The following is a 26441-nucleotide window of genomic DNA, read 5'->3' on the forward strand; positions in this document are numbered from 1 at the left end:
AAGCTTCCAATGTTTTACTTGCAGCAATACAATATTACCTATAATTAGATGGTGATAAGTTAAAGGTGCACTTGTAATCCCTACAGCAACCTCTAAAAAATAATGCAAGAGGTATAGCTAAAATGCCCATGGAAAGATTAAAATGCAATACTAAAAATATTTTATTAACCCAACACAAGGCAGAGAAGGAAGAGCAGAGGCACCAAAGAGATGGACAATAGAAATAATAAAACGGGCAAAATGGTGCCTCTATGCTTAACCGTATGAATGGGGTGGTGAGTCTTCTCACTGTTACTATTTCTGAATTGCTTCCTTATCCCCTAAATGTCTTCCCAGTCCTTTATTCACCTTTGTAACCAATTCCTTGCGTTAAATTTCTTGTGTTTTAAATAGTAGAGAGGTTTAATTTTTTTCTGTTTTGATCCTCACTGATATATATCAAATGCTAAGGGATTGTTTAACTGAATAATGCTGTGATTAGAAAATGGTACCTCATGCAGCCAGTAAAACTGACGTAGGACAATATAAAATGATCTGAAAAAGCATCCTGGGAACACTATAGCTAACAAAACTGTATGCTTGTTTGACAGTAACTTCTAGTATTTACCTACATATTAATATTAGTTAATTCTGAAGATTATGAGAAATTTTTGCTCTCATCTTTGAAATTTCTATGTATTGATTTTTTTGTTGAAAATGAATTATGTTTGCAGTTAGAAAAATGAAATAAAAAGAAGAAACTTGTATGGATTGTCATCTAAGGCAATTGTAGTAGGGGTGAAGGAGAAAAGGTGAGGGTTGTGAGACATTTCCAAAGTAGAATTAAGGTGACTTGTGATCAACTGATCACAAAGACAGAGCACCATGGAATTAAGGGAAATCCAAAGCCTGGAAACAGGATGACACATTCTCAGAGAGGAGGAGGAACAGGTGCCTGAAAAGCAATGTCAAGTTTTGGTTCACGCTAGCTCCAAACTCAGTGCAGGACTCCAGAGGCAGCCAGACCTAAGGTTCTGCCACTTTGAAATGATGTCGGAACCAGAGACACAGATTTCAAAGTTATTAACATCTCGAAATAGTAATTAAAGCCAAAGGAATTAATGTGTTAACACACGGAAAGGATGTGGCTTCAGAACAAAAGACCAGAAGAACCCCTTTATTTCATGGTAAAACGTCAAGATTTGAGGAGTGGGTGGAGGAGGAGAATCCATCCCCAAGAGATCGAAGTGAAATATTCAGAAAAACTGGAAAAAAGTCAGGAGATACTGATATCCTGGAAGCTAAGGGAAAAATGTTTCAAGAAGTAAGGGATTGTTAGCAATATCAAATGCTATAAAGAGATTGTTTAGTGTGCATATCCTTGGATTTGGCAACTAGGGAATTACTGATTATTTAGTAGAGAGCTATCTCAGCAGTGGTGTGAGCAGAAATTGACTTGTGATAGGGGCAAATGGGTTTCCATTTCTTTGCATACAGTTTTCTTTCTACAAGTGAGAGATAAAGATGGTCCTTATCCTGAGAGAGAGTTGGAGAAGAGAAGTCGTTTTATGATTTGGGGCACTTATGTTTTATTTTTAAGAAGAGTTTTGAGCATGTTTACAGATGGGAGAGAAGAAGACAAATTAAACGGAAAGATTAAAGATATATGTGTGTGTCTATGTATGTGCATGTGTGGGGAAAGGTTGTGGGGAGAGAGACTGAAAGAGTCAAAAGTAGCCTGGTCAGATTTGGAGAAGTACAGGAGTATCTTTTTCTCTAACAGAAGTGCAAAGATAGACTGGGTGGGCATAGATAAATTCTAGAAACTCATTATCTGATAGTCTGTATTACTTTGTGGAAAGTGGGTAGCTTCTACTACGAATGATAGGTAGTGTGAGGTAGGATTTAGAAAGTGTCTTTGAAGGGCCATCAAATTTGGAGCTTATAAAGGGGAGATGATCCCAATTAGCCAAGTTTTGTGGCTTTTCTCAAATCATCAGGATCATAGCTAGATGCTTCCAGTATTACCTTTTTTTTTTTTTTCATAAACTGTCAGGACCTTAACAGGAAGGCGTGTGCCCTTGTATTCTCTTTAGTTGTCTCAGTTTTGCCTTCCTGGTGGGTGATTCACAGAGTCACACACGGTAGGTAAGGTGTAGAGGTGGAGGGTTGGGGGTAAAGGAGGAGTGACAGCTTGTGAGGGGAATGATCTTGGTTGGGTCAGCTATTGGTCATACTAGCCTTGGAAAATCCACCCTTTTTACTCACCCACTTGTTATTTCTTCATCTACTCACCAAATATTTGTTGAGAACCTTGGTTTCAGGCACTAGAAATAAAATTCTGAGCATAAGTGGCAAAGTCGCTATTCTTGTGAAGTTTAAAATCTCATGGGAGAAGACAGACAAGCATCAAATAACCTCCAAGTACAGACCAACAGCGACATCAGCTACCTGCTGTGAAGGGGAAGGCCAGGTGCTCTGTGGGTGGCACACGGCCTGTTTTGAGCCCTCAAAAAGAAGTGCTCGGATGTTGCCCAGGGCACAGCATCTTTTGGAGTTGCCCGGCTGTGTGTGGATGAAGGAAGGCCTCTGAGGACCTTAGTGGAGGCCCCCATGGCCCCCGGTGATTTTCAGATGACAAGTCTTTCATGTGTTAGGGAACATCCCCAAATCTGCAGAGCATTGAGCCCTTCTGCTCATTCGGCTGCTGGGAAGGCCAGCCTGAACCCTGCATGGTTGATTTTTTTTTTTTTTTTTGAACACTGGGCAACTGATTTATACTTTCACCCTTTGGCTGTTTCTGTGAAGGAGTTTTAAACATATCCCCAGAATGGCCTCGTGAGTACACCACGGTTTCCTCCAAGAACACTCAGAGGGGTAGGAAAGGCAGAGGTGGGAAACGTACGCAGGCCGTGAGCAGAAAAGGCAGAATATTCATTCCCAAGTTCGGTCTAAAGCCCATGGTTGACAACTTTCAAGAGATCTCACACTGTATGTTGTGCTGTTTTTGAAATGGGACTGAGAAGACTGAAAAGCAATCCTACAAAATGTTACCCGTGTTTATCTCAAGGGTGGGATCATCAGGTAGTTTCAGTTTCGTTGTTCTTCTTAATTTCTTGCAAATACTCTATTTTCGTGTACTACTGTGGCAAATAGAAGATAAACAGCAAACGTGATCTTTTCCAAGTGGCGTCTGTTTGGGAGCAGACATACCCTGAGGAGATGTTTCCCTGCCGGTAGCTTCTTTGAGGCGAGTTACTGTGAATCTCAACCGCGAAGCCCAGCTCAGGGTGTGGCGACAGCAGCCTCCCTCGGTGAGAGCAGCGGGCGGCAGGGATGGAGAAGGCGCCTGTGTCAAGAGATCCGAGGGGCTTCAGAGAACATTCGAGGGAGGAGGTAGTGAGGCTCAGCCCTGCACACTCTGAAGCCTCCACGTGTGTCAGGTGGGGGCGTGGGGTGGGGCAGGCCTTCCAAAATGACACTTTTGTTTTCAATTAAACATTATCTGCACTGTCCATGGGGCAGAGCTGTGATGTCCAGTGTGTGGATGGGGCTTGACTGTGAGGGCCTCAGACACCAAGCCCACAGATTCCTGAAAAAGCTCCGGTTCAAAATTACCAAAGCCTTCCGGGTCAGTCTGTGGAAGTCAGTCAGGCTCCGGAAGTCAAGTTCCGGAAGTCAGTAAGGCCTCGGAAGTCAAGTCCTGGAAATTGGGCTTGCAATCATTAGGTGGAGATATTGTTTGTTCTGTGCTCGGGTTTGTCATCCTCCTTAAATTCAAAGGAGATAGAAGCTGCAAATACTTGTCAGAGTTTAGGTGTGATCGGAAAGGAATTTTAAGAAACGTTTATTATGTTTCAGACAGCAGCAGCCTCCCTCATGATGCGGGAAGGCAATGTGGGAGGGAAACCCTCTGGGGGCCTGATTCAGCTTGGCAAGTGTAAGAGAGCACCCGATGAACTTCTCGTAGGTATCCAGAAAAGAGCAGACCCAAATCCAGACAGAATCTTCTTTTCATGTTGGTGGATGGGGGTGGGGAGGAGTAGGCACATGCGTCCAGTCATAGGCATTCCAGAGATTAAAAATGCAGGAGCAGAGGAGGAAAATTGGAGAGAGTTTAAACATCAGGAAATGTCTGCATGCGCTATTATATAGTCTTTGGAGGAGGTGGAGAGAGTCCCCGCGCGACCCCTTCGCTGCTACAAGCCAGCCTCATCGTAAAGGGACTTGAGAGCAGCCAAGGGGAGGAGTATTTACAGGTCCCGCATTGGTCGAGAGGCGGAGGCGAGCAGGATGCGGCTTTCTTTCTGGGCTTTGCGTTTCACAGTGAGGATTTTAACACTAATCCTGGTAAAGCCTGCATATCAGCGGGGAGTCAGGGTAAAACAATCGAAAATGTGGCCCTTCCCATTGAATAACCTGTGACCTTACAGCAATTGAACTATTGGCTGCCATCACTGCAAGTTAATAACCTATTTTATAGAACGGAGCCTACAGACTCTGTTTTAAATGGCTGTTGTTTTTTTCTTTCTTTCTTTCTTTCTTTTTTTTTTTTTTTTGAACAACATTCCTGCAGAATTCCCTGGAGTGAAACTCAGGACAATATTAAATCCAATGAATCACGCAGCTTTCAGGAGGGGAGGGCAGCACGCTGCAGAGCAGCACTGAATGATGGCTTGGCCTGGCGTCCCTGGTGGCAGCAGTGGCCGCACCAGGCACCGTGTTCTCATTCAACAAAGACTCAGGTTAGTGAGCGAGATGCCTGTACCAAATCTCCCTTCCCTCTTTTTCAAGTTTCTGGATGTTGTGTAATTCTTTTTTGCAGCATTCAGTTCTGCAAGGAGCCTAGTGAATGCTTCCATCAGTGGACTATGAAAGGCATCTGGACAAGCAGTTGCCTTATGGTCTGTACACAATTCATTAATTTGAAAATTACTCCCGGTGACTGTACCTTGCTCTCAGGTCAGACTCAACTAACTCCAGGGAGTCTCATGGTTGGGGCAGGGTACACAGGCCTGGATGGGTTTACTTTGACTGTGCTGTGCTTGCCTGGGCCTGATCAACACCTACCCTCCAGCCCCTGGGGAATTCTGCTCTGCTCCTTACCACTTATTGGCTTGCTTGTGTGAGGGCCTTAAAGGCCATGCTCCCAAAAGTGGGCCTTGAAGACTGGGCTGGCCGAGGGGCCTGGTGCTCCAGAAACTTACCAGAGCACTCAGTTCCATCTACCTCCTTTGGAGTGGTAAGTTGCTCATAGGACTTATGATTGTGCTCATAGGATGTAGTTAGAATGTCTAGTATGTCTGCCCAACTGGATAAGGACCCTGGGGGAAGGAACAGAAGATTTGAGGCCTTGATGCTCCCAGGATAGTTCAAACACAGGCAAGGCCAGCGGCATTGTCGCGGATTTGTTAGAATTGCACAATCTCTGGCCTCACCCAGACCTATGAATCAGAATCTGCATTTAACTAGGTGATTTCTGAGAAGTGCTGCTTTTTAAAACTCATCTAAAGTTGGGCAGAGTTAAGCATCCCTGCCCCTGATTTGTAGTGTGTGGCTGCAGTGGGAGCATCCTTGCCTCGCCCTGGTTTGCCGACTTCCTATGGAGGAGATACGGCCTACACAGCCCATTTCTCAAATGCCCATTTCTCCAAACACTCTCCCAGCTGTGACTCATTTGTGTGTCAGGTCTTCGAGTGATGACTCAGTACTGAGAAACCCCTTCATGAAGTGTGTCCTTGTGGTCTGATGATGCCACATGCAGTGCTGATGGGACTGATTCATCAGTGATGTGGGGAGATTAATCCCACTCAACCCTTTGTGGGAAGCACTCAAGCTGGCTTCACAGAGCTTTATGTTGACAGAGCTGAGTCTCTCCTCTCCAAATGCCTGTTGGGAAGTGCAGGTAGCGCAGATGCAGCCTGGGCGTGTCCTCTGAGTGGGACTAGATCCTTCATGGGAGGACTGAGGGATGTGAACCTGGGGCCTCGATTGTCATCGCCGTCACTGCTTCTGAGTGCTTCCATTTCAGTGTACCCAGGATTCATCTCCTAGTCTGGCAGTGAAGGAGCCTGCCATGTTTTGGTTTGATGCCTTGCCACCCCTGCATGTGTGAAGAGAAGAACACTATAGTGACAAATGAGATGAAAAATGGCTTCCAAGAACTTAATTCAAAGAATTGTAACAGGTCCCCTTCCATAAGCTGGTTTCTTTGTGAACACCATCCATTCATTGTTGACCTCACTGGGTTCACGTGTGATGCAGGGCAATGGGATCTGGACATGACTGTGGGAGATGAAACACAAAGACAGACTGTTCCATCGGTGACAAGAACTCTGTGTGTGTGTGTGTGTGTGTGTGTGTGTAAGAATAGTCTCCATTATAGTATTTTTCTCTGCGACACACAGATGGAGGCTGTAGTGTAAGAGTTACACCTCTGTCATTCCTCCACTTTGTTCCAGGGAGCCCAGCCATCTGCACTCAGGTCCTCAGGTGGATTTGCTCTTTGGTCGTCGGGCTGCACTGTGAGTTCTGAATCCCTGGCTCCCCAGCCGGACTCTTCAGTGCATAGTTGCCACAGGCAACCTGGACGAATCCAGCCAGGCGGATAGAGCAGGGCTCACCTCGTCAAGGACTTTGCAGCCGCCTTAACTTTGAGTCTCCTTGCTTCTGTCAGGAGGTGCCACAACCTTAGACGTAGCTCTCGTTGGTGTTAATTATTTCCTTTTCATTTCCAGCTGGCACAGAGCTTTAGCACCTTAAGTTGCTCAATTTGATCTCTGCACTCAGGAACAAGGTAATTAAGTCAGCCACAATATAAGAAAACTCATCTGCCTCGACTTGTTGCCCGTCTTCAGACAGTGCTCCATCCTAAATCATTTGATAATGTAAGAGGCTTGGTGCAGTTTTCTACTTGACTGAGGGTTAGTTCATTAGGTCACAATCAGTAATTGATTCTCAGTGTGTCTCTGCTGGTTTTATTACAGTAATGAGGACTGTCGTTTTTTTCATCTCCTCTAATATGTTACCCAAACCATCAGCTTCTCAGTTTGGTGTCAGGATGACTTTGACAGGTTGTTAGCAACTATATGATGTACAGAACATCACAGAAATATCTCAAACTGTGTTGCTGTATACCACACAGAGCCTTAGGTGGTCCCGAAATAAGTGAAAGCACTTGCAAGGAAAAAGTTACAGCAGCAATTGAAAATATGACTACAGGCTTGATGTCCTAATGAAGAAGTTCTTTGCACTGTTGGATCTGTTTCGACACGCAGGGCAGATTTCGCAGGGTTGGGTGGCATCTGCAGCTCTCCTCCGGAATATTCCTGAACAGAAAAAGGAAGAGTGCCCCTCAAGAGCAAAGCAGACATTATCATTGCAAAAAGTTACACGTTCTTCATTCTCTCTGTGGAGCTCCTTTTAAAAAGTGAGCAATAATCTGCTATCTCTAAGCAATCTGATTTCCTCTTAATTTCTTTTCATCTTGAGCAGGGGAAATCCATGGTATGAAGGCCATGAGAGAGAAACGTAGTGTCATTTATTCTGCTTCTGCTGTGTTCCTGGATGACTTCAAACGTAGAAAGCTGCAAGAGACAAAAGGGGGAAAAAGCATTTTATTTTTTTGATAGATATAATCAAAATATTACAATAAAATTGACCATTTGTTTTTATCTAATGAACACATTTTAAAATTTAATTTTTTCCCCCAAGATTTTGGAATGTTTTGAGGCTGAGGATTATACTCACCGGAGCAAGTACTGTTTGATGGTAACAGGAATTTTGAGTTCAGAATAGCTAGGAACCCTGGAATAATTCTCTGAGAATGAAACACCAAAGGCCACAAAGACAGTAATGTAGGATGCACTGGCTTCTCGAAGCCCTTACTAGCCTTGTATAAAGGATGATAGATAGAAGTTGAGTATATGTGAACACTGAAATAAACTCTCTTTCTGAACCTTTTCAAAAAGAAGCAGCACCAAGATAGTAGACCAGTCATAATGTTCCCCTAAAAACCAGAAGCCATGAGACCATTGGGCAAAGAACAAAGAGCTCAGGGGTTTGGCCTGACGGCCTCAAGAATGTGTTTTGTTACATGGTGGACACGGCTAACCGTTTTGCTGTCTAACTCACGAATGATGATCCTTGGAAGATGAGACTGTGAGATGTGTCCAAAGTTAAATTCACATGCATTGAGAAAAACATTTCTCCTACCCTGAGATTGCAGAGGAGGGACAGAGGCCTGGAGACAGCTCAGGGGTGGCTTTGCCTCACTGACATTGTGGGTGACATCGTTAGCCAGCTCCAGCGTGCTGGCATGGCATCCAGAACTGCCACTTTAGCCCATGTTTGCAGCCTGATATTATGAAAATCTTTTATCAACACTAAAAATAATATTTAGCAAGCCCCATCGATCCTTCTTTAAATAAAGCACCTATTTTAGGTGAGGTTAGCAATTTTATTCATAGGATTAATTTCATCCTACAAACTGCTGTGCAATGTCTGACAAAAGATCTTTTTATAAATTCAACTTAGGAAAATAAGTCATAATCCCATCTGCTCCCTTCATTTCTCTCTGCTCTATAGAAGGCATGCAGCAATACAAGGTCTCCTGCAGGCTGAGACAGGTAGAACAGATATTAATAAATCACCAGCAAATATATAGATGAAGGTAACAGTGGCTATAAGAAATCAAATCATTACGCTTCTCCTGCTGCTACACACTGAGGGACTAGTTCTTGGCATAGAACATGGACCCCAGAATATCTAAACTTCCAAATGTCCCCCAAGACTTCCTGAGCTTCCAGGATCAACACTGTTCTGACCTCTGGCCTTCAACAGATGAAGCCCAAATTCTCCAAGAGAGGGCAAGTACATGTGAAAACAAACAAGGTTTAGATTCTCAATCTATGTATTCTGAATTTTCACAATAGTTGAGTGTGGGCAACTTTGTTAAAAATAAAGAAAGAAGGAAAGAAAGGAATGAAGAAAATACTGGTGAATTTAAAGCAGACCCTTAAATAAAACAATCAATTGCTATATAAAACCTGAGTTGAGCAAGATTTCTATTTGCCAGTCCTTAATTAGGTTTTGAAAGAAAGGGAATCCCTCCACCAAGTACTAAGAATATTTTGCTGCCTGCTGCTTTTTCTGGCAGAATCTTCCTGGTTTGTGGAAAGAGTGCTATTCTGACATTGGATGCTGCTGAGAATCGGGCAACAGTCTTAGTGAGGTGACCATCATCTGAGGAGGTATGAGGTTTGGAAGCATCACGGGGCCCTGGGCACATAGGCTCCCATGTTGCTCTGACATGAAACATTGACCAAATGTCTTGGCCTCCCTGTGCCTTGAGTCACAGTAAAGCTAGTCTCCTGACGATAGTGATGAGTATTGCATGTGGGTACCAGAGGCCAGGCTCTGAGTGCTGAGTCTCAGGAAGACTCCCTATAGGTTTACAGAACCCCCACTCCTAGTAAAATACTTGATCGAACACACTTCCTGGATTTCTGTGATCAGTATCTGTTTTTCTTTCTCCTTCCCCCTCCCTCAGTCTCATTGCTGTTCGTTGTACCTTGAATTTCCCCTTGCCTGTATTTTCATTCAAATCCGAACTCTTATTTGAATCCAATGCAGTCTCACATTTGGGTCTATATATAGCCTCTTGTCTGTGAACTTTTGGTACAAATGCATCGTCTCCTCTTCTTGGACTTCCTGTGTTCTGATTATGAGACACTCAAAAACATGCTGGCAGTCGCTGAGGTCCAGGCTCCAGGCCTCCACGCTGATGCTCCTGGGCCCCACTACCTGGGTGTTCCTTGGGCATCCTAAGGATGCTTCCTGAAGAAAGTCTAAGGTGGAATCCAACAGTCCCTCTCCCAGAGACGCTTTCTTTACTCCCCATTTGAGCCTCCAGAGCCCTAGCCCATGCCAGATGTTCAGCTGCCAACCTTTCTGTCTCTGCACTAAACCCAGTCCATCTCCAGGCTTTACTACTGTGAATTCTAAATGTCTTTGATTTTGTCTGCTTTTATTTTCTCCAGATCACCCCCTGTGAAATTACCTACCTGAACTAGTGGTCTCTGGCTTGTATCTGGAGAAGACACGTAACTATCATCCTGCCTCTAATCTTGCCTCCTTCAGTAACCTCCCATTTTGCTGCTGAACTCTTCTTTCCAGAGCAGAGATCCAATGTCTGTACTTAAACCCTTTAATGATTCCCATTGCTCTTAGGATATTAGTATAAAACAGGACACATAAGGCCATTTGTGGTCTGGTATGATCTGCTTCCCTCCAAATCAATTTCTCAGCATCCCCTGCCTCTCTTCTCCACTTCCCTCACCTTGCAATTTTCATTCCAGCCAGACCGGACAGGTTCTATGTCCCAGTCTCTAGAATATGACTGGTCCCTCTTGTCTCAGAATCTCTGTATAAGGGCCATCCTTGCTTGACTTAGGATGTCTTCCTTCTTGTAAGTCTCATGAGTGCAAACACCCTGTCTACTTCAACACGTGATCTGCATTGCCTAGAACAGGGATGAATAAATTGTAGACACCTCAAATATGTTTAATAAATTAATCAAATAAATGACATATAGGCATTCAAATGAGTGCTGTGCCCTTCATAGTATTTATCTTAGAAAACAATATCAAAAACAAAAGAAACAAAGAACAACTATTTATTTTGCAAAGAAACAAACTCCTGATTTGTACTTGCTTAGGATGATGATGCCTAGGAGTCTCTCTCTCTCTGTCTCACACACACACACACACACACACAGTCATTATCTAGCGTGGCTATCCATGTTGTTTCCCAAGATGAGTTCCAAGTTACTATTGATTATAGACATAAAATTTATTATCAAAGGATAGAAATAAATTTTTTTTGTCCCCAAGGAAATGTAAAGAATGTGGCTTGGTTGCAAAAAGTGTTTTCATGTAAATGCAAAGTTACTCCTCTATTTATTGTGCACTTACTACATGCCAAGTACTATGCTAGGGACCGGAATTGCACTAAAGAATAAAAAATAACTCCTGCTCCGTTGACTGCTGAAAAGATGCCTCGACATGCCTGCCGGCTTCCTACTTAAGAGGAACCCACTCCATATATCAGAGGAGGAAGGAAGAGGGAGGAGCACTGGGGGAAGGGAAAGATGGGTCAAGGAGAAGAGAGCCCTGCATTACCTCTGGGGCCCAGGGGCTTTCTGGAGAACTACAGTGGCTAAGGAGAATGTATTCAGTTGCCTTCGCTGTGGTAGGAATGGAAAACCTCCTCCAGCTCATCCGCATCATCCAAACCCTCAGCTGTCACTAAGAATGGAGGATGTTTCTTACTGTTGTTTTGTATCTGTTTTTGAAGAGAGAATAAGAGGATCCGGGAGAGTGGGCATTTGGCAAACACAAACCTGGTGGTCTGATGCTTCACCCTGGGTGGTTTTGGACCCTTTGAACGTACCACATAATTGGCTTTGGTATTTTGCGTACCCCGCTCAGGGATGAGTGACACCAGCAAAAAAGAGGGGGAAAGTTCATCTTGGTTTTTGAATTCTGAGAGCATAGAATTCAGAGAACACAAAATATTCAGTTTATAAAATGTGTTTGTAAGAATGGCTGACAATTAACAGTCATGCACCCAATCCTGACAAGATCAAGATTCCCTGGGACTTTCAGATAGGGAAAGAGGAGTGCACAAATACTCCCTCTTCTGTTAGTGGGTCCCTAATGGAAGAGACACTGAGCTCTGTCATCCTTCTGCTGCACCATGAACACCTCATACAGAGCTAACAAAAACACCAGAAAGGATTGGGGAATCTGGGCATACTTTCCCAGGTAAGTCTCCATGGAAGCACCAAGCGCCCAAAGTGACAGTGGATATAGGGATCTCAAGGCAGAGGTTCCCATAGCCCAGAGCTTCCCATAGCCAAGCGGTGATCAGCAGTGGCAGAACAATTCTCTGTGTTCTCTGTATGGAGATGGGTGAGAGCTTGCAGAGCAGGAGTGGGGCTGAAGGGTCCCTGATCCAGCGACTGGCTCCCCAGCCAGAGGGAGAGGTCTCTGCTGCTGGGAGTCTCTGCTGATGTCAGAATGGATGGCCCCGACGTGTGACAACATCTGCGGTCCTGGGGAAGATGAGCATCCCGACTTGCCTGGGAGTGTGCTCCCATCACCAGGCGGAACTAGCATGTGAGATGATAGTGAAGCTCTTAGCTGCACACAAAACAAACGTCCTTACTCAGAGATCACCGCCACTAACAACTCTGAGGGTCCTTTTCTTCCGTGGACACACACAGACTCAACTAAAGTTATATAGGATGTATCTAATCATCCATCAATCATCTGCTTATTCATCTATAGTATCTATCATTTGTCTACAACTTTATTCACTTGAGGTAGCAAAGACATCTTTTCATCTATGTACAGCTCTGTCTCATTCACTTTAGTAGCTACATAATATTCAGCTTAATGGTGGCATTACAATTTATTTAACCATTCCCCTATTGACGGAAATTTGGTTGTTTACAGATTTTAATGAGAGGATGGCATTCCATTTTATGAACTTATCATAATTCATGAAAGCATCTCTTACTGGCAGATATTACGCTGCAGGCAATGTTTACTGTTACAGTACTCAGTCAAAATCCCTGTACATATACCTTTATAATGTTTTTATTTTATTTTTTGTTAGATCCGTAAAAGTGAAATGGCATGGCCAAAGGGTATGCAAATATATTTTATTAGATAATTCCAAATTGCCCCCAAAATGTTTGTAGCAGTTGGTTGTTCCTGCCAACAATTATGAAGCTGCCTAGTTTTTCACAGCCTTGACAGCAATCAATGTTAACAATATATGACATGTTGACAATCAGATTTGGCAAAAACTATTTTGTTGTTATTCACTTCCTTATTCCTTTAATCAATACCGTGGTTGAGCATCTTTTCACAGATTTATTTGCCGTGTGTACTTCTTTTTTGCCTATAAGTATTCTTTATCCCTTTAGGGTATTGTCTGTCATTTTCTTCCAATGAGTTGGATTTCTCTGAATATGGAATATTAATAGTCAGTTGTAAATGTTTTCCCTCCCTTGTTTGTCACTTACGTTTTAATTTTGTTTAGTCTGGTTTTTATTGGGAGAAAGTTTATAAAATTTGGTAAGTCCCTTCTTTCCTTTTGTTTACTCTCACTGCAAGGCTACAGAAATGTTCCTCCATCTTTTCTTCCAGTATTCTTTGGATTTTATTTTTACATTTAGGTCTTTGATTCAACATACATGTATTTTTGTTGATAATATAAGGTAGGGATCTTCATCTTACTTTTTCCAAATGCATAGTCAGTTGTTCTCATTCAACATATTTTAAAAACCATACTTTTTGCTAATTTTAAATGCTGATTTTATCATAGATTAGAGACCCTTGTGTACTTAACTTGGTGTCTGTGCTGCTTTTTTTGTTCCATTGGTGGATTTGTCTGGTGCCGAACTCTTACTTATATTTTCATCATCCTTGCTGTAAGTTGGGAGGCTTTTCAACCCCTGGAGTTCCTGGGAGGTAGAAACGACATGTTGGTTCTTCTGTTCCACAGAGGACAGAGCACACTGCTGAACACAGAGCTTCCTTTAGGAGAAAATTTGGATTTTCACACACATTCAGGAAGAAATTATTAAACTAAGTAGCTAAAACCCAAGGTAATAAAATCCCTGTTAATGGGCAGGAAGGCCTCCCCAGAACTTAAATTCTTCCTGGTGCTCCTCGTGTGCATTTGCATGCGGACAGCATCCTCCCCGGGCAGGAGAAGCACCTCTGGGAGAGCCTCAGTTTACCTTCCAGCTTCCAGGGTGCATGGCCTTTCCAGTTGCCATCTCAAGCAAGGGAGCACCTGCCTCAGGAAGGGCAGCTCCCGCTAAATCTTCAGATGTTAAACGGCAGTGGGAGACGTCACATTCTCCCAGCAAGAGAGTAGAGAGAACGGGTAGGTGTAAATCTCAGGCAGCTGACTGTTGGAATCCATAAGGCCTACCTTGTAAATAATTCACTTCAGTGCAGAAAATCTGCATATGAGCATGAAATGTCATTTATAACCCATGGGATATTGGCTTGGCTGGGAACAACTTTCCAGCCAACCCATTAAGTGCTGCTAAGGAAGAGAGAATATAGCTGATGTAGAATAAACTCCCTATAGTAAGCCTGTGACTGTACAGACTAGTTATCAGTATTCAAACTGAAAATAAAACTCAAGACTATGCCTGCGTAATCACTCAACCTTCCGTAAGCTCAACGGCTCTCCAGGGTTAGCTTGGCTCTACCTCATTTCCCAAGGTGCTTTCAGGCCTGCCCTTCACTGAAACCCAGAGCAGACCAGGAGAAATGTTGGCCGCAGTGCTTTCTCGTGAAGTGATGCATACTTACTGGCTGCAAAGAGAATATATAATGTTCCAATTAAGAACTTATCGCCCTGAAATTCTGGAATCTCACATAGATGACTTGTGGAGAAACAAGATGGTCTTTGTAATGAGCTCCTTTTCTCTCTTTATTAAATATTGATTGACTATGGAAGAAATTCAATTTCCAAATAGAGTTTAAGTCTTATTCCTAGGGTATTTGGTAGTAAGCTTTTTATTTTTTTGTTTGCTTGTTTCAGTTTTGATGTGAGGACTGTGAACATCTCCAGAACAGGAGACATTTGGAAGAGCTTGTGCCCACTGGTATCTGAAACTTGGCTGCTCATGTGAGTGGGTGCTTTATTTTTATTTTTATTTTTCCGAGTGAGGCTGGGTATGTTGAAAACACAAAAAGCCTACAGTGGGAGAAAGAAGGAGTTTTTTACCTGTTGAAGGAAAAATAAAATTAATATGCCTTCCAGTTTAAATATAAGCCTCTGAAAACGTTTCCAGCCAATTGTACACTTATCTGTTGGTACACAGAGACCTTAACTAAGCACAACCGGAATCACTCTAGAAATAAACTCAAAGAAGGGCTGAGATTTCTTGGCCTTCTTCCCAAGAGAGTTATTTACTAAAAGACCAGGAGGGATTCATTATGAAATGGTTTACCTATTAGAAGGTCCCATGTCACTGGCTCTCAGAGGCGATTAGAGATTTGCAGGCTCTCGCTGACGAAATGCTCATCCTGTCTCAAGGAGCGACCTCAGATGGAAGGAGGTCGCTGCAGTATACATGGCTCACTCTGTCTATCTATGTGGCCCCGTGCTCTATCACGGATGGATATTAATTTCATCTGGCCTAATTTCCTTTTTACAAAGTAATTTGATAGCTACCCAGCATGTGCACTCTCCTAGGTGGCTACAGATTGATTGCTTGATGAATGTTCTAGCTTTTTTTTTAACTGCTAAGGTTATCGTTTACTCACTTTCAAAATATGTAGTATTTTTTTTTTAACTGCTAAGGTTATCGTTTACCTACTTTCGAAATATGCTGTTGGCCCTTTTCCAGTCTTCAGAAACCCCTTGTATCCTGCTATGAATCCTCAGCAACACCATCACATGGAAAAGAACCAACAATGTGAAGAAACGAATATGGTGTTCATTTTCAAACTGAAAAAGGAAATAATTACAGTTACTATTTACAGTGTCTGGCTTTTCAAGCTTCATGCTACAAGCAGCTAACTCTTTGTCAAACAATTAATTTTGTTTAAAATAAATAAGTTTATATATTTAAGGTCGTGTTTCAGAAGTAAAACCAGAACTATGGTTTTTATTGAGTTATAAAATTAGTTGGGGAAAAGGTAATGCATGTAAAACAACTCTTGAGATCTGCCGTGTAGAATTTTAAGTATCAGTGTAAATTAAAAGCAGATTCACAGAGAGTTCTATGAAACCGAGTTCCCTAATAAGTTGAGGGTGCCAGACTGGATCATTTCTCAGGTTTCTCACGGCTTTTAAATACAATAAGTAAAAGCCCAGTGAGTTATCAAAGAGATCTGTGACCAGTATGACTTTAGTGTTCCAGTGTGATTTGAGCATATACATCACTGACTGATTTTTTTTTAGTGGTCAAAAATACATTTGACAATGTGCCAACAAAATTTTTCTCAAATCATGCCATGTATCATTGGTTTAGCAGAGGTTACAATTCATAGCAATAAGTTTTGTGCCTTTTATTCTGAATTTCACAGTCTTTTAAGAAAGCATCTTGACTGATAATTGGCTGAAAGACCATAAACAAAATCGATGAAAATTAACATCAATGAAAATATATCTAGTCAAGGTGGTGGCCATTGGAATAACAGGAGCCCTGAAGTTAAGTTTTATTTAGCATTCTTCTTCTTTCTCAGAAAGAAAAACAATAAACACATAGCAAATTAAATATGTGATCCCAAAACCAGCTATATCCAAAAATTCTTGGCTAAAAACTTGTAGATGTACTTTCAAGAAGTGGAAAAATGGAAGAAAATGATTTCCTTAAGCTAACAAATGAGAAAATTGTTAATATGGGGCCTTATCCTTTCTGTGGCTGGTGGCTCTCTCTGGTTGCAGATTGTGTGCACAGGGAAGGACAATGCCTCTTTCGTGTTATGAGGGGGCATGAGCCACCGTGGGAAGGAGAGAACTCAGTATTACCTGCTGTTAACTGGATGAAGCAAAAGTTGTTTTAATTAGGTTGGTTCTCCCAGCTCCCTTCCCCCAATCCCAGCATCCATCTACTGGTAAAATAGGGCTAGGCACCATTGAAGAATGTAGGATGCAGCTTCCCATAAGCTGAAAGTAGTCAAGCTTAGGGTCAGGGATTCACTGATGATGGGAGAAACTGGACTCACCTTGCTGCTGGAGTATTGCATTGAGAGAGAGCAGGTACTTAGCCACCCTTCTGTTTCAAAGCTGGAGTTACTTGGGTTGTATCATGTTTGCATTTTAATAGTTTACCAGCTAATAGGCCTCTAGCCTTGAAGAAGTCAAGAAGGAAAAGGAGAAAGGTGGGACTTCTTAATGCTGCTAAAGTCTCTATTCCAGTTATAAAGAGGTGGAATTGGTGGATTTAATTATTGTTGAAATATATGTCATTGCATCTTCACTACAAAATCAGAATCTCTGTCTCTCTTTTTTTAAATTTAAAGTGGTCTTCAACATGCGACAATCATTAGAGAGCTACTCTGTGCATCATTTGGAGACAGTAAGGATTTTTAAATAATTAGGTTTGAATAAAATATACTTAGATCTGTACTGCTTGATTAAATGATGTTTTAATGTTGCAAAAGGGCCATCAGGAGGCATTTGCTTGAGTGGAAACCTGGGCGCTTCCTCACTAGGCTGAGGAGTAAGTGATTAAAGAAAGTCACTGGAGCATTGGGTCTCAATTCTTTCTTTACTTCTATGCTTGTCCTACGTTTGAAGCCAAGGAGTTGCTTGGGGATGTTATCTGGGCATTAACACAATAAAACCAAGTTGGAGATGATGGAGCAGAAAGAAATATTGGGAGCTTTCCTGGGCCCTTTTCCCAGGATCCTCCAGTTTTAGGATCCTCGGGCCCTGTCTGGAGATCCACTGACCTGGGGATCCACAGGTATTTGTGATATTCCACAAATGCCACCACTGCTAGTAGTGAGAGAGTAGTACTTCCACAGGAAAACTAGAAGCCAGTGAGCCATTCTTAACGGGAATCCTAAGAGCATGAACAATATTCTTCTCCTAATTAGGATTTCATAACGTGTGAAGTGCATGGAGGCACCTGGACTTCTCTAGAGTCTGAATTTGGACATTATTTTGTTCTATTTGGGTTGATCGCGAAGCAGTTTTCCTGTAAATGTGACTAACTTAAGTAAAACAAATACAAAACAAAAACCAGCTTTAGGTCCCATGAGGAACTTCCGGAAATATCTAAAGTCTGTAGTCACTAAAGAACAAGTATAATTCCTAATGGCAATGCTTCCTACAGCATTCTGTGTAAACGTTGAACCCCAAGATATTAACATGTTATTTTTAAGAAAGGAGGTTTTATTAATTTGGGAAACACTTGATAAAACAAAGTGCACAGGGACAGTATTTTGGGGGCAGTGAAACAAAATCCATTCCCCTCTATGATTCTGAGCTGCAGGCTCTCCTATGGCTCCCACCATGAGATATGGGTCTGGCTGGCAGGACCTCAGCTGTGGCCACAAGTCAGGAGTGGAGGGAGCTGAGGAGGTGGCGTGTGCAAGGTCTCTGTGGTCAGGGAGGGTCAGAAAAAATGGAAGATCTCATCCTAGTGTTTCTCTCACGTGGAGCTCTGTGGGGTCAGGGTGGGGAACATGACAGGAATATCAAAATAGTGTAAGATACCCAAGAACTTTGGGACTAGATGCCCAACTTCCATGTGTAGGTTGGGGAAGGCTGCAGGCCTGTAGGAGAAGCCTTTGTTCAGCTCAGCTCCATGTCCAGAAGAAAGTAAAATTGTGAGAGGAGTGGAACTGTTTCACATTTTTACAAACCTCTGTAATGCCCAGCTTAATAGAAGGCAACTGGGTTTTCTTATCTGCTTCTGCACTGAGTCTTTCGAAATACCTAACCTCATTCAGCCTCTGGAAAACCCCATTGCACATAATACTAATGTCTTAGTATTATCATGCAAGTAATTTTGAGCTTTTGGATCCCTGAAAACACCTCAGGGACTCCTGGACTACACTTTGAGAACCAATATGACGTGATTGGGGTTGAGACAAAGAGACAACAGAGCCTTCACAAGTGGACAGCCAGAGTTCGGACTCCTTGGGGAACCGGCTTGACCCCCAGTAGTCCAGCCAAAGCCGCCCACCCAGCAGGGCCACTGGCCCAGAATTCAGCATAAAAACTGTGTAAGAGAGGCCAGTGGGCATTCACAGGATGCTGTGGGAGGCTGAGACCCCTTATCCCTGAGACAGGGGCGCACCGTGGAGAGGGATATGGGGAAGCAGGGAGATAGGAATTTGACTCAATGGGCACCTCAAAGATTGTGTCATCTGAGTCACTGAACGTCTTTCGCAGGGCTTTGCATCAACTGAACATTTAACCCCCAGTTTTTTTTTTTAATCAAAAGAAACTGAGCTGGCACACTTTAAAAAACAGACTGACTGTTCTTCAAAATATTAAATAGGGTTATCATACAACATAGCAGTTCTGGTCATAGAGATATACCCAAGAGAAGTAAAAACATATGTCCACACAAAAACTTGTACGCAAGTGTTCAGAGCAGCATGACTCATAATAGTCAAAATGTGGAAATGATCCAAATGTTCATCAAGTGATGAATGGATATACAAAATTTGATAAATCCATAGAGTGGAATATTAGTCAGCCACAAAAAGGAGTGAAGGTAGACACATGCTGCAACAAAGATGAACTGGAAAACATTATACTTAGTGAGAGCCAGTCACAAAAGACCACATGTTGGATGATTCAATTTATCTGAAATGTCCAGAATAGGTAAAGTCATAGAAACAGGATGTGGTTGTCAGGGTCTCTAAGGATGGGGAGGAAGGAGTGACTGCTGATGGTCGTGAGATTTCTTTATGGGGTTATAAAAATATTCTAAAATTAGTTATGGTAAAAGTTTCACAATTCTGTGAGTATATTAAAAACCACTGAATTGGACACTTAAGGCTACATTTTATAGTAAGTAAATTATATCTCTACATGTTATTTAGAAACATTTTGTCCTTAATTTATCATAATAGGACTTGAGAATTCAGTAAAAGACTTGAGTTCTCACTAATTGAGCTCAATAAGTTTTACTGTGAGATCAGATCAGTTATGAAAATTAAAATTCTGTATTAAAAATAGTGCTACACTTTTCTTGCAAATCCCCCCCACCCCCAAATTAATCAATCTTTTTTCCTACAGGACTTCCCAGAGGTTTTACACATATGTCATTATGTCCGGTGAGGGTTCAAGGTTGAAGTGTTTCCCAAAACAGCTGCTCCTTGCACCTCTGCAATCTCAGAGCATTTTGTGTGGCTCTCTTAGTGTCCTAGAGAAATCAGTTAGAGAGGTTGTCCTTTTAACTTTAAGAGTAAAAAGAGGCTTTACTGATTTATATGGAAGGAGAAAAACCTTGGAAACAGAGTTAGGAGATAAATGTGTTTCTATAGAACAGAAACATTTAATTTAAAGGGACCTGAAGAGGAAGGCAGCCCCAGTGACCCTTCCTGGGGTGAGAGCTGTGCCAGGTGCGATCACACCACACCCCTCATCTTTCCAGCCAGGCCGTGAGGCCAGCGGGATGTCCCATGTAGCACAAAGAGATTTGGAGAAGTCACTTTGCTTATGGGCAAACAGCGAGAAGGTGATGGGATGGGGCTCTGGCCTCAGGGATGTCTCATGGTTCCCGTGCCCTTTTCTTTGAACTTCACAATCAGAAAATATGCAGCCAATAGCACTGACTCAAGCCCATTTCAGGAAAGAGCAGTGAATTAATAAATTACTTGTGCTGTGTCCACCTCTGTTTTGATTGGCTGGAGTATTTCTACTGTGATAAGTGAAATTTACCCATCACCTGTAAATTTCAAGTGTACAAGAGACATAAAAGTCCAAATTTTTTTTTTTTACTAATGGCCTTAATGAGCAAAGACACTGTCATTTTAGTGACACGTTTTTGGAATGGAGGCGGAACACAGTCAGTTTGTTAGTTGTTGTCTATAACTGTTTTATCCTTTAGTTTTCAAATCTACCACTCAGATTGAACTGTTCGTTGCAATGCATTGCTTCAAGAATGTTTGACCATTTTGTCTCTTCTTCATTCAACAATACAAAAAAGAAGACCACCCATAGTTGTAATCTGACACTTTTAGCTATTCAGTTATGACTTCTCTGAATGTACAGATATCATTTCTGATCAACCAAGATAAGCCATGTTACAGTATTAATCCACTGACACTTAAAAATAAGTAGCAAATACAATCAACAAGATTCTTATTTAGTGACTACATTTTATTAGGGGTGTCCATGTCAGGACTAAAAATGGAATATTTACTTTTCCTTCCTTGACCTGAAATTTTATGAATTATTTTATGATTACACATACAAGTAGAAGCAATATTATATAGAAATCTGATGAATAATATATAGTTTATGTAATTAACACAGAGGAGGGAGGATTTCTTTCCATTATTAAGGGGGTATGTTTAGGATACAGCACTTGGGAGTTTCACACTAATAATGCCCTTGCATGGGGTGGAGGATCACTCTTCCTTCAATTGATAGGACTGTTGAAATCCCTGAAAACTTTGGAAGCATCCCAGTGCACTTGCTATCCTGTCTGCCTGATGCCTGTATCACTCCAAGTCCTGTGCATAGTAATGGATTTTTAAAATCATTGTGACAAGGGATGAAGTGCATGTCCCTTGTCCTAGAGCCCATATCACATTGTAGTAGATGTCTCATAGTGACAACACCCCTGCCCCCCCAATCTCAGCAGTTTGTAACAATGAGCACTTCTTTCTTGTTTAAAATGTCTCACTAATGTGACACTGTGTGTCTTCTCATTCCCAGACTCAGGCTAAGGAGCAGAGATCTGGGAGAACAGGCCCTTTTCATGGAAGATGAGAAGTACAAGGGGAAGAACCAAAGCACACAATTGCTTTTAAAGCTTCTGCTCAGATATGCTGCACATCACACTCCTCACGCTGTTGTGGGCAAAGCAAGCCACAGGCCAAGCCTGGTAGTGGATCAGCTCCCTCAAGTCTCATGGCGATGGGCGAGTGTATCTGCTGTTACTGAGAAAAGAGAGGGGTAAATAGTTGTGACAGATGATACAAATGTGCACATCTCGGCTGACACAACTCCAGTGGAACAGGCTGTCTGTTGTACTGGAACCAATGTGAGCTTTTGGATTTTCGTCGTCTGTGCATGAGAGAGATTCCACTGGACACCAAGCTTATCCACAGCCTCCATCCAGAGATATCTGGATTTAATGAACACCCAGTCACTGCCTGCAAACAGGAGATACTGAGTTTCCAGTACATAAGAACTCCTAGATGCATGAATACCTAAGAAGAAATTAAATGTGAAGATCTGATCAGAAACATAGTGGAACCAGTGAACACTGGCCAAAAGAAAAAAAAAGTCCCATTCCACTGCCTGGACAATAGCAGGAAGGAGTTCCTTATAGTTTCATGCCCTGTATTGGCTTTAGAGTCATTAATGAACAGTATCTATGTCGTATGATCCGTGAAGTAGTGAGAATTGTTCACACCTGAAGCCATTTTCCTACTGGCTACAGAAACGTTACCATCATATGATTTATTATTAAGTGTTGTTTTCCTTGTCAACATTTTGTGGTTTAACAGCCCACCTAAGTGTGAATCAGTTATCAACTGGCTTTCTTATTGAAAAGACAGACGAGGCTGCATGAAAATGCTTAGCACATGGGTAGGAAGCAGTGGATGAAAATAGCAGAAGTGGGACCCAGAAGATGAACTCTTTTACATTTGATTATTCAGATTATATGTAAGTTCCCATCCTGCTGAAATCTCTTCAGCAGCAAGTTAACCTCCAACCTAAGAAAGATGGAAGAAATCAAGAGTTGAAGATGGAGGGGACAAGGACAGTCTCTGTATCCGTGTGCTCCCTGAGGTGGGGGCCCCTGCCTCTCCCATCTTTGCACTCCTCATGCCTACTGTGTACCTGGTGCAGACCAGCTGCCCTGAAATGTTTGAGGTGCTGTGTTACCATTGCCTCTTTTGATTGCCCACCGAGTGCCTCCTGAGTCATGCACCCCGTCACAGTCCTCACGCAAGGCCTGGAGACAAACCCAGCACACACCGGCCTAGTATTAATTCATAACCATCATCATGTACCTAAGATTCTACCTACCTGGACGTTGATTGATGAAATTTATAAAGTATTAGAAGGACTTCAAGTCGACTTACAACAATCACATATGAAATGCACAAAACCAGCTTTTAAAGCCTTCTATAATTTGTTTAAGACTGAAGAACTTTAAGACCATTACTTTTATTTATTTATTTATTTGTTTGTTTGTTTGTTTGTTTTTTGAGGGCCAGAGTCTCGCTCTGTCACCCAGCCTGGAGTGCAGTGGCACAATCTCGGCTCACTGCAAGCTTCGCCTCCTGGGTTCACACCATTCTCCTGCCTCAGCCTCCCAAGTAGCTGGGACTACAAGTGCCCGCCACCACGACTGGCTAATTTTTTGTATTTTTAGTAGAGATGGGGTTTCACTGTGTTAGCCAGGATGGTATCAATCTCCTGACCTTGTGATCTGCTCGCCTCGGCCTCCCAAAGTGCTGAGATTACAGGCATGAGCCACTGCGCCCAGCCCTAGACCATTACTTTTAAAATGTTAAAAAAAAAAAAAAAAAGGAAAAAGGAAAAGGAAATAAAGAAGCAGCAGTGGGGATCAAGACAGAGGAAGGAGATGCTACCTGCCTGCTCCCATCCATCTCCTCTTCACAGTCAGAAACACTAAGAGGAACCCTGTGCTACAGGAGAAGACATTCCAGAAATTTTGTCTTAGGACTTTAACCTTTCTGATATATGACTGGGTCATAAACTTCCTTTTCAGAAGCTATTGATCACCCCATCACCTCTGCAAATGGGGTGTCTATAAATGCCGTCTGTTGCCGGCACATTGGCTACTGGTTCATGAATGGTTAAATTTGTTGCAACTTTTGCTTCTGTCCTGTAATGAAGGAAAAGAAACTTTCTTCTAGGAGTGCAGTATCAAATTTGTCTGGGTAGGTTGAGTTTGTAGGTGTTGCAGGTGCACCTAGGCTTAAAGCATTTGGAGGTATCCTTGCATCTGTGTTAAGAGGCTCTCTCTGTAGGGGAGAGATCATTGACTCATTGGCCTGTATACTGATGTAATGTCAAGGGGAGGGCCCAATACCTTTTCTGAAAGGGGCAACTCTTCCTCAGATTGGGAATTGGAATTGGGAGGTTGTCTTGGCCAGAACTTAGAAAGAAAGAGCTCTGGATTGACGTCTCATCTTAAACTTCGTAGAATCTGGATTTGAGAGACAGAGCACTCACAGGAGATTGGGGCAAAAGAGTGCTTTGTAGGACCATAGCTGTGCAGTGATACGTCTCTCTCGTAACCCAAAGTTAAAGACCCATAAACTCACCGTGGTAGGTGCTTTCTTCTGCAGCAAATTCCCCTTGAGTATCTGTCCCATTCCTGCAGAGTCTTGTTTAAATGTTCCAAGCTGTGCTATAGGGAATCGGGGAGGAGCTGTGGACACATACTGGTCCATGTGGGGGCTGCAGCGGTGACCAGTGAGAGGTCTCCTTGATGACAGCGACTCTGAGGACACAGAGCTGGTGCTATGAGACCTGGTAACTAAGTTCCCAAGGAGCTTTTCTCTTCTTTGCCAACCTTGAAGATCCGGGTATTCTTTTATGAAGCTGGATGGAATCTTCCCACATGTAGAGTTCTCAGGTCCAGGTATTATTTTATGAAGTCGGATGGAATCTTCCCGCACATGGAGTTCTGAGGTTTCTCAGGTTGCTTTCTGGCTCAGTGATGCTGCATGAGAATGTTCAACCATATCTCCACAGCACAAGCTTTGGATCTGATGTCAAGAAGCTTTTGTGAATATTAAAAATGAACTGCATCTCCCTGAGTCAAAATAAATGCTACTATATGCACTTCAATGAAAACAAAATCTGGGATTCTTTTTGGGCCCTAAGCAAAATGTAGAAATTCATTTTCCCATCAGACTTTTCAGTAACTTTCTTTTAACCTAATGAGACACTCCACAGGAGACTAACATTTCTTTCACTGAATTCCAAGTGTAGGTTTCCTGGGTTGTCCATTTAATTGTTAAAGTGAGAGAGATTCTGCTGGAAGACAAGCACCATGGAACAGCAGGAGGAAAGCTGAATGGAGGTTACTTGGGAGCTACCCCAGGAAGAAGCCCTGTGCAGACCATCATCGCGGGGTGGAGAGTAGCCATGAGACATGTGTGGTGGCCTCTGGATGCTGCTGTGCTGCCTCATGGGAATTTTCACAGATCTTCCACTGTTTGTAAATGGTGCCCAATGAGCGGAAAATTAAGCGGTACTTAACACACACACGTTCACCAAATACTTGCAGCGTTATCCCCATAGTGTGGATGGCTTTTGACAAGGTGCCTGATGAAGAGAGATGCACATAGTTGTGAGTCCCAGCCTACAGAAGCTCATGATGGGTGCTCCACAGTGTTGGTGTTGAGTAAAAATGCCCAGGACAGTATGCACTGTGCTTGACGCACAGTATGGCTAATAAAATCCCTGTTATTATGTGAACAGTGAACATATGCACAGCATACAAATCAGTAGCCCAGTGCTGTTCTGATGGTCTTGTCCTGAGTGGTTTTTCCCATCTAGTTGGAGACAAGACTCATTCTCTAGAAAGAAGAGCAAACAATGGTGGGTCCCACCAAGGCCATGGACAAGGGAAAGGCAGAAACGTGCAGAGGGAGCAGAGACAGAGGAGGCTTGAGACCTGTGTAGAGGGACAGGGAGGGAGCTCGGAAGCCCATTTTGTAGCAGATCCCAAATTGTGAAAGTTGATACTTGTGGAGCACACATATGCAGAGTAAGATCTAGAATTCTCAGAGTTGGTGATTTAAAGAAAAGAGAAAAAAAACACTGACTAAAAATTAATCTTCAATTTCCCACAGGCCTTAAACTTCCAGCTGCTAAAAGACAGTGGGGTGTAGGGGGTGGAAAGAGACCTCATCTAGGAGGGACAGCTTTGTCTATGACAGTTGAGACGGGTGCCAAGGAAGGATGAAGTTGCTCTCTGCCAACTAGACTTAGGGGGAAAAACAACCATAATCATGTTCATTTTCATGATAAGCATATGCAAATCAGGCCACTACAATCTGTAAACATGGTAATTCCTCTTTGTGGATAAGTTCAACTTAAAAGTTGTGAACAAGAGCAAAAGGATATAATTTTCTAGTTTTCTAATGAGCTCAGAGTTTATGCCCAGTTATAGCTGAGCTCTGGAATGGTTTTTCTAGCTCTTCCTGTCCTTCTGTAGTTCTGGTAGAGAACCTATGAGGACCAGAAACAGAGCAAAGGTGGTTTAAATCCTGGCTGAACCAATTGCCCTCCACATGATCTAGGACAATTGACCCAACCTTTGTAGGCCTCAGTTTCCTTTCCTACAAAACAGGCAGGATAACCAGGAGGTCAAAGTGAAGTGACAAGATGTGAACCTGCTCTGTGAGATCATAAGCACTATTTGCTGGGAAGGGATTGCGGCTTCTTAGCTGTCCTTTAAGTGTGGTTGTCTGTGGATTAAGGAAGGAAAATTGTGTGTTAATTCTAAACAGCCCTCTGAATCAACTGGGGCTGAAGACCTGGGTGAGGGTAATCTATAGTCAGTGGATGTTAGGTGGTTAACTTCAAATAATTAGGAAAAACACTGAAATATTTGACCATATCTAGTGCATCTGCTGAAAATTCTTTTTGAAAACTTAAACCCTGTAGTGGATTAAACCAGCCTTGGGCTACAGCCTGAAGCATGTGCCAATGCAACGTGGGCCCGCTAAGACCAG

At 42.6% G+C, this 26441-nt stretch overlaps 2 protein-coding genes across 4 annotated transcripts in view; both read right to left on the minus strand.

The window, feature by feature from the left end:
• Positions 1-4713: 4713 nt before the first annotated feature.
• LOC134806936 (small integral membrane protein 21) lies at positions 4714-25250 on the minus strand. 2 transcript variants are annotated; one of them, XM_016933905.4, is made up of 3 exons: positions 24018-24314; positions 15392-15522; positions 4714-7565 (listed from the first exon to the last, which is right to left on the minus strand). In XM_016933905.4, the coding sequence occupies exons 1-3, from the start codon at positions 24144-24146 to the stop codon at positions 7520-7522; spliced, it is 306 nt and encodes a 101-aa protein (XP_016789394.1). In that variant the 5' UTR covers positions 24147-24314; the 3' UTR covers positions 4714-7519. The 2 variants fall into 2 exon arrangements, with proteins under 2 accessions (XP_016789394.1, XP_016789396.1); XM_016933907.3 differs by lacking the exon at positions 4714-7565 and adding an exon at positions 12659-14796 and having other exon boundaries at positions 24018-25250.
• The window catches only part of SMIM21 (small integral membrane protein 21), a 31700-nt gene continuing 26112 nt past the window's right edge, over positions 20854-26441 (minus strand). For both annotated transcript variants that reach the window (XM_054672291.1, XM_054672290.2), the window contains exon 4: positions 20854-21650. The gene's annotated coding sequence lies outside the window, so the exon portion shown is untranslated. The remainder of the gene's footprint in view (positions 21651-26441) is intronic.

The sequence above is a fragment of the Pan troglodytes genome, chromosome 17 (genome assembly GCF_028858775.2).
Source record: "Pan troglodytes isolate AG18354 chromosome 17, NHGRI_mPanTro3-v2.0_pri, whole genome shotgun sequence".
NCBI lineage: Eukaryota > Metazoa > Chordata > Mammalia > Primates > Hominidae > Pan > Pan troglodytes.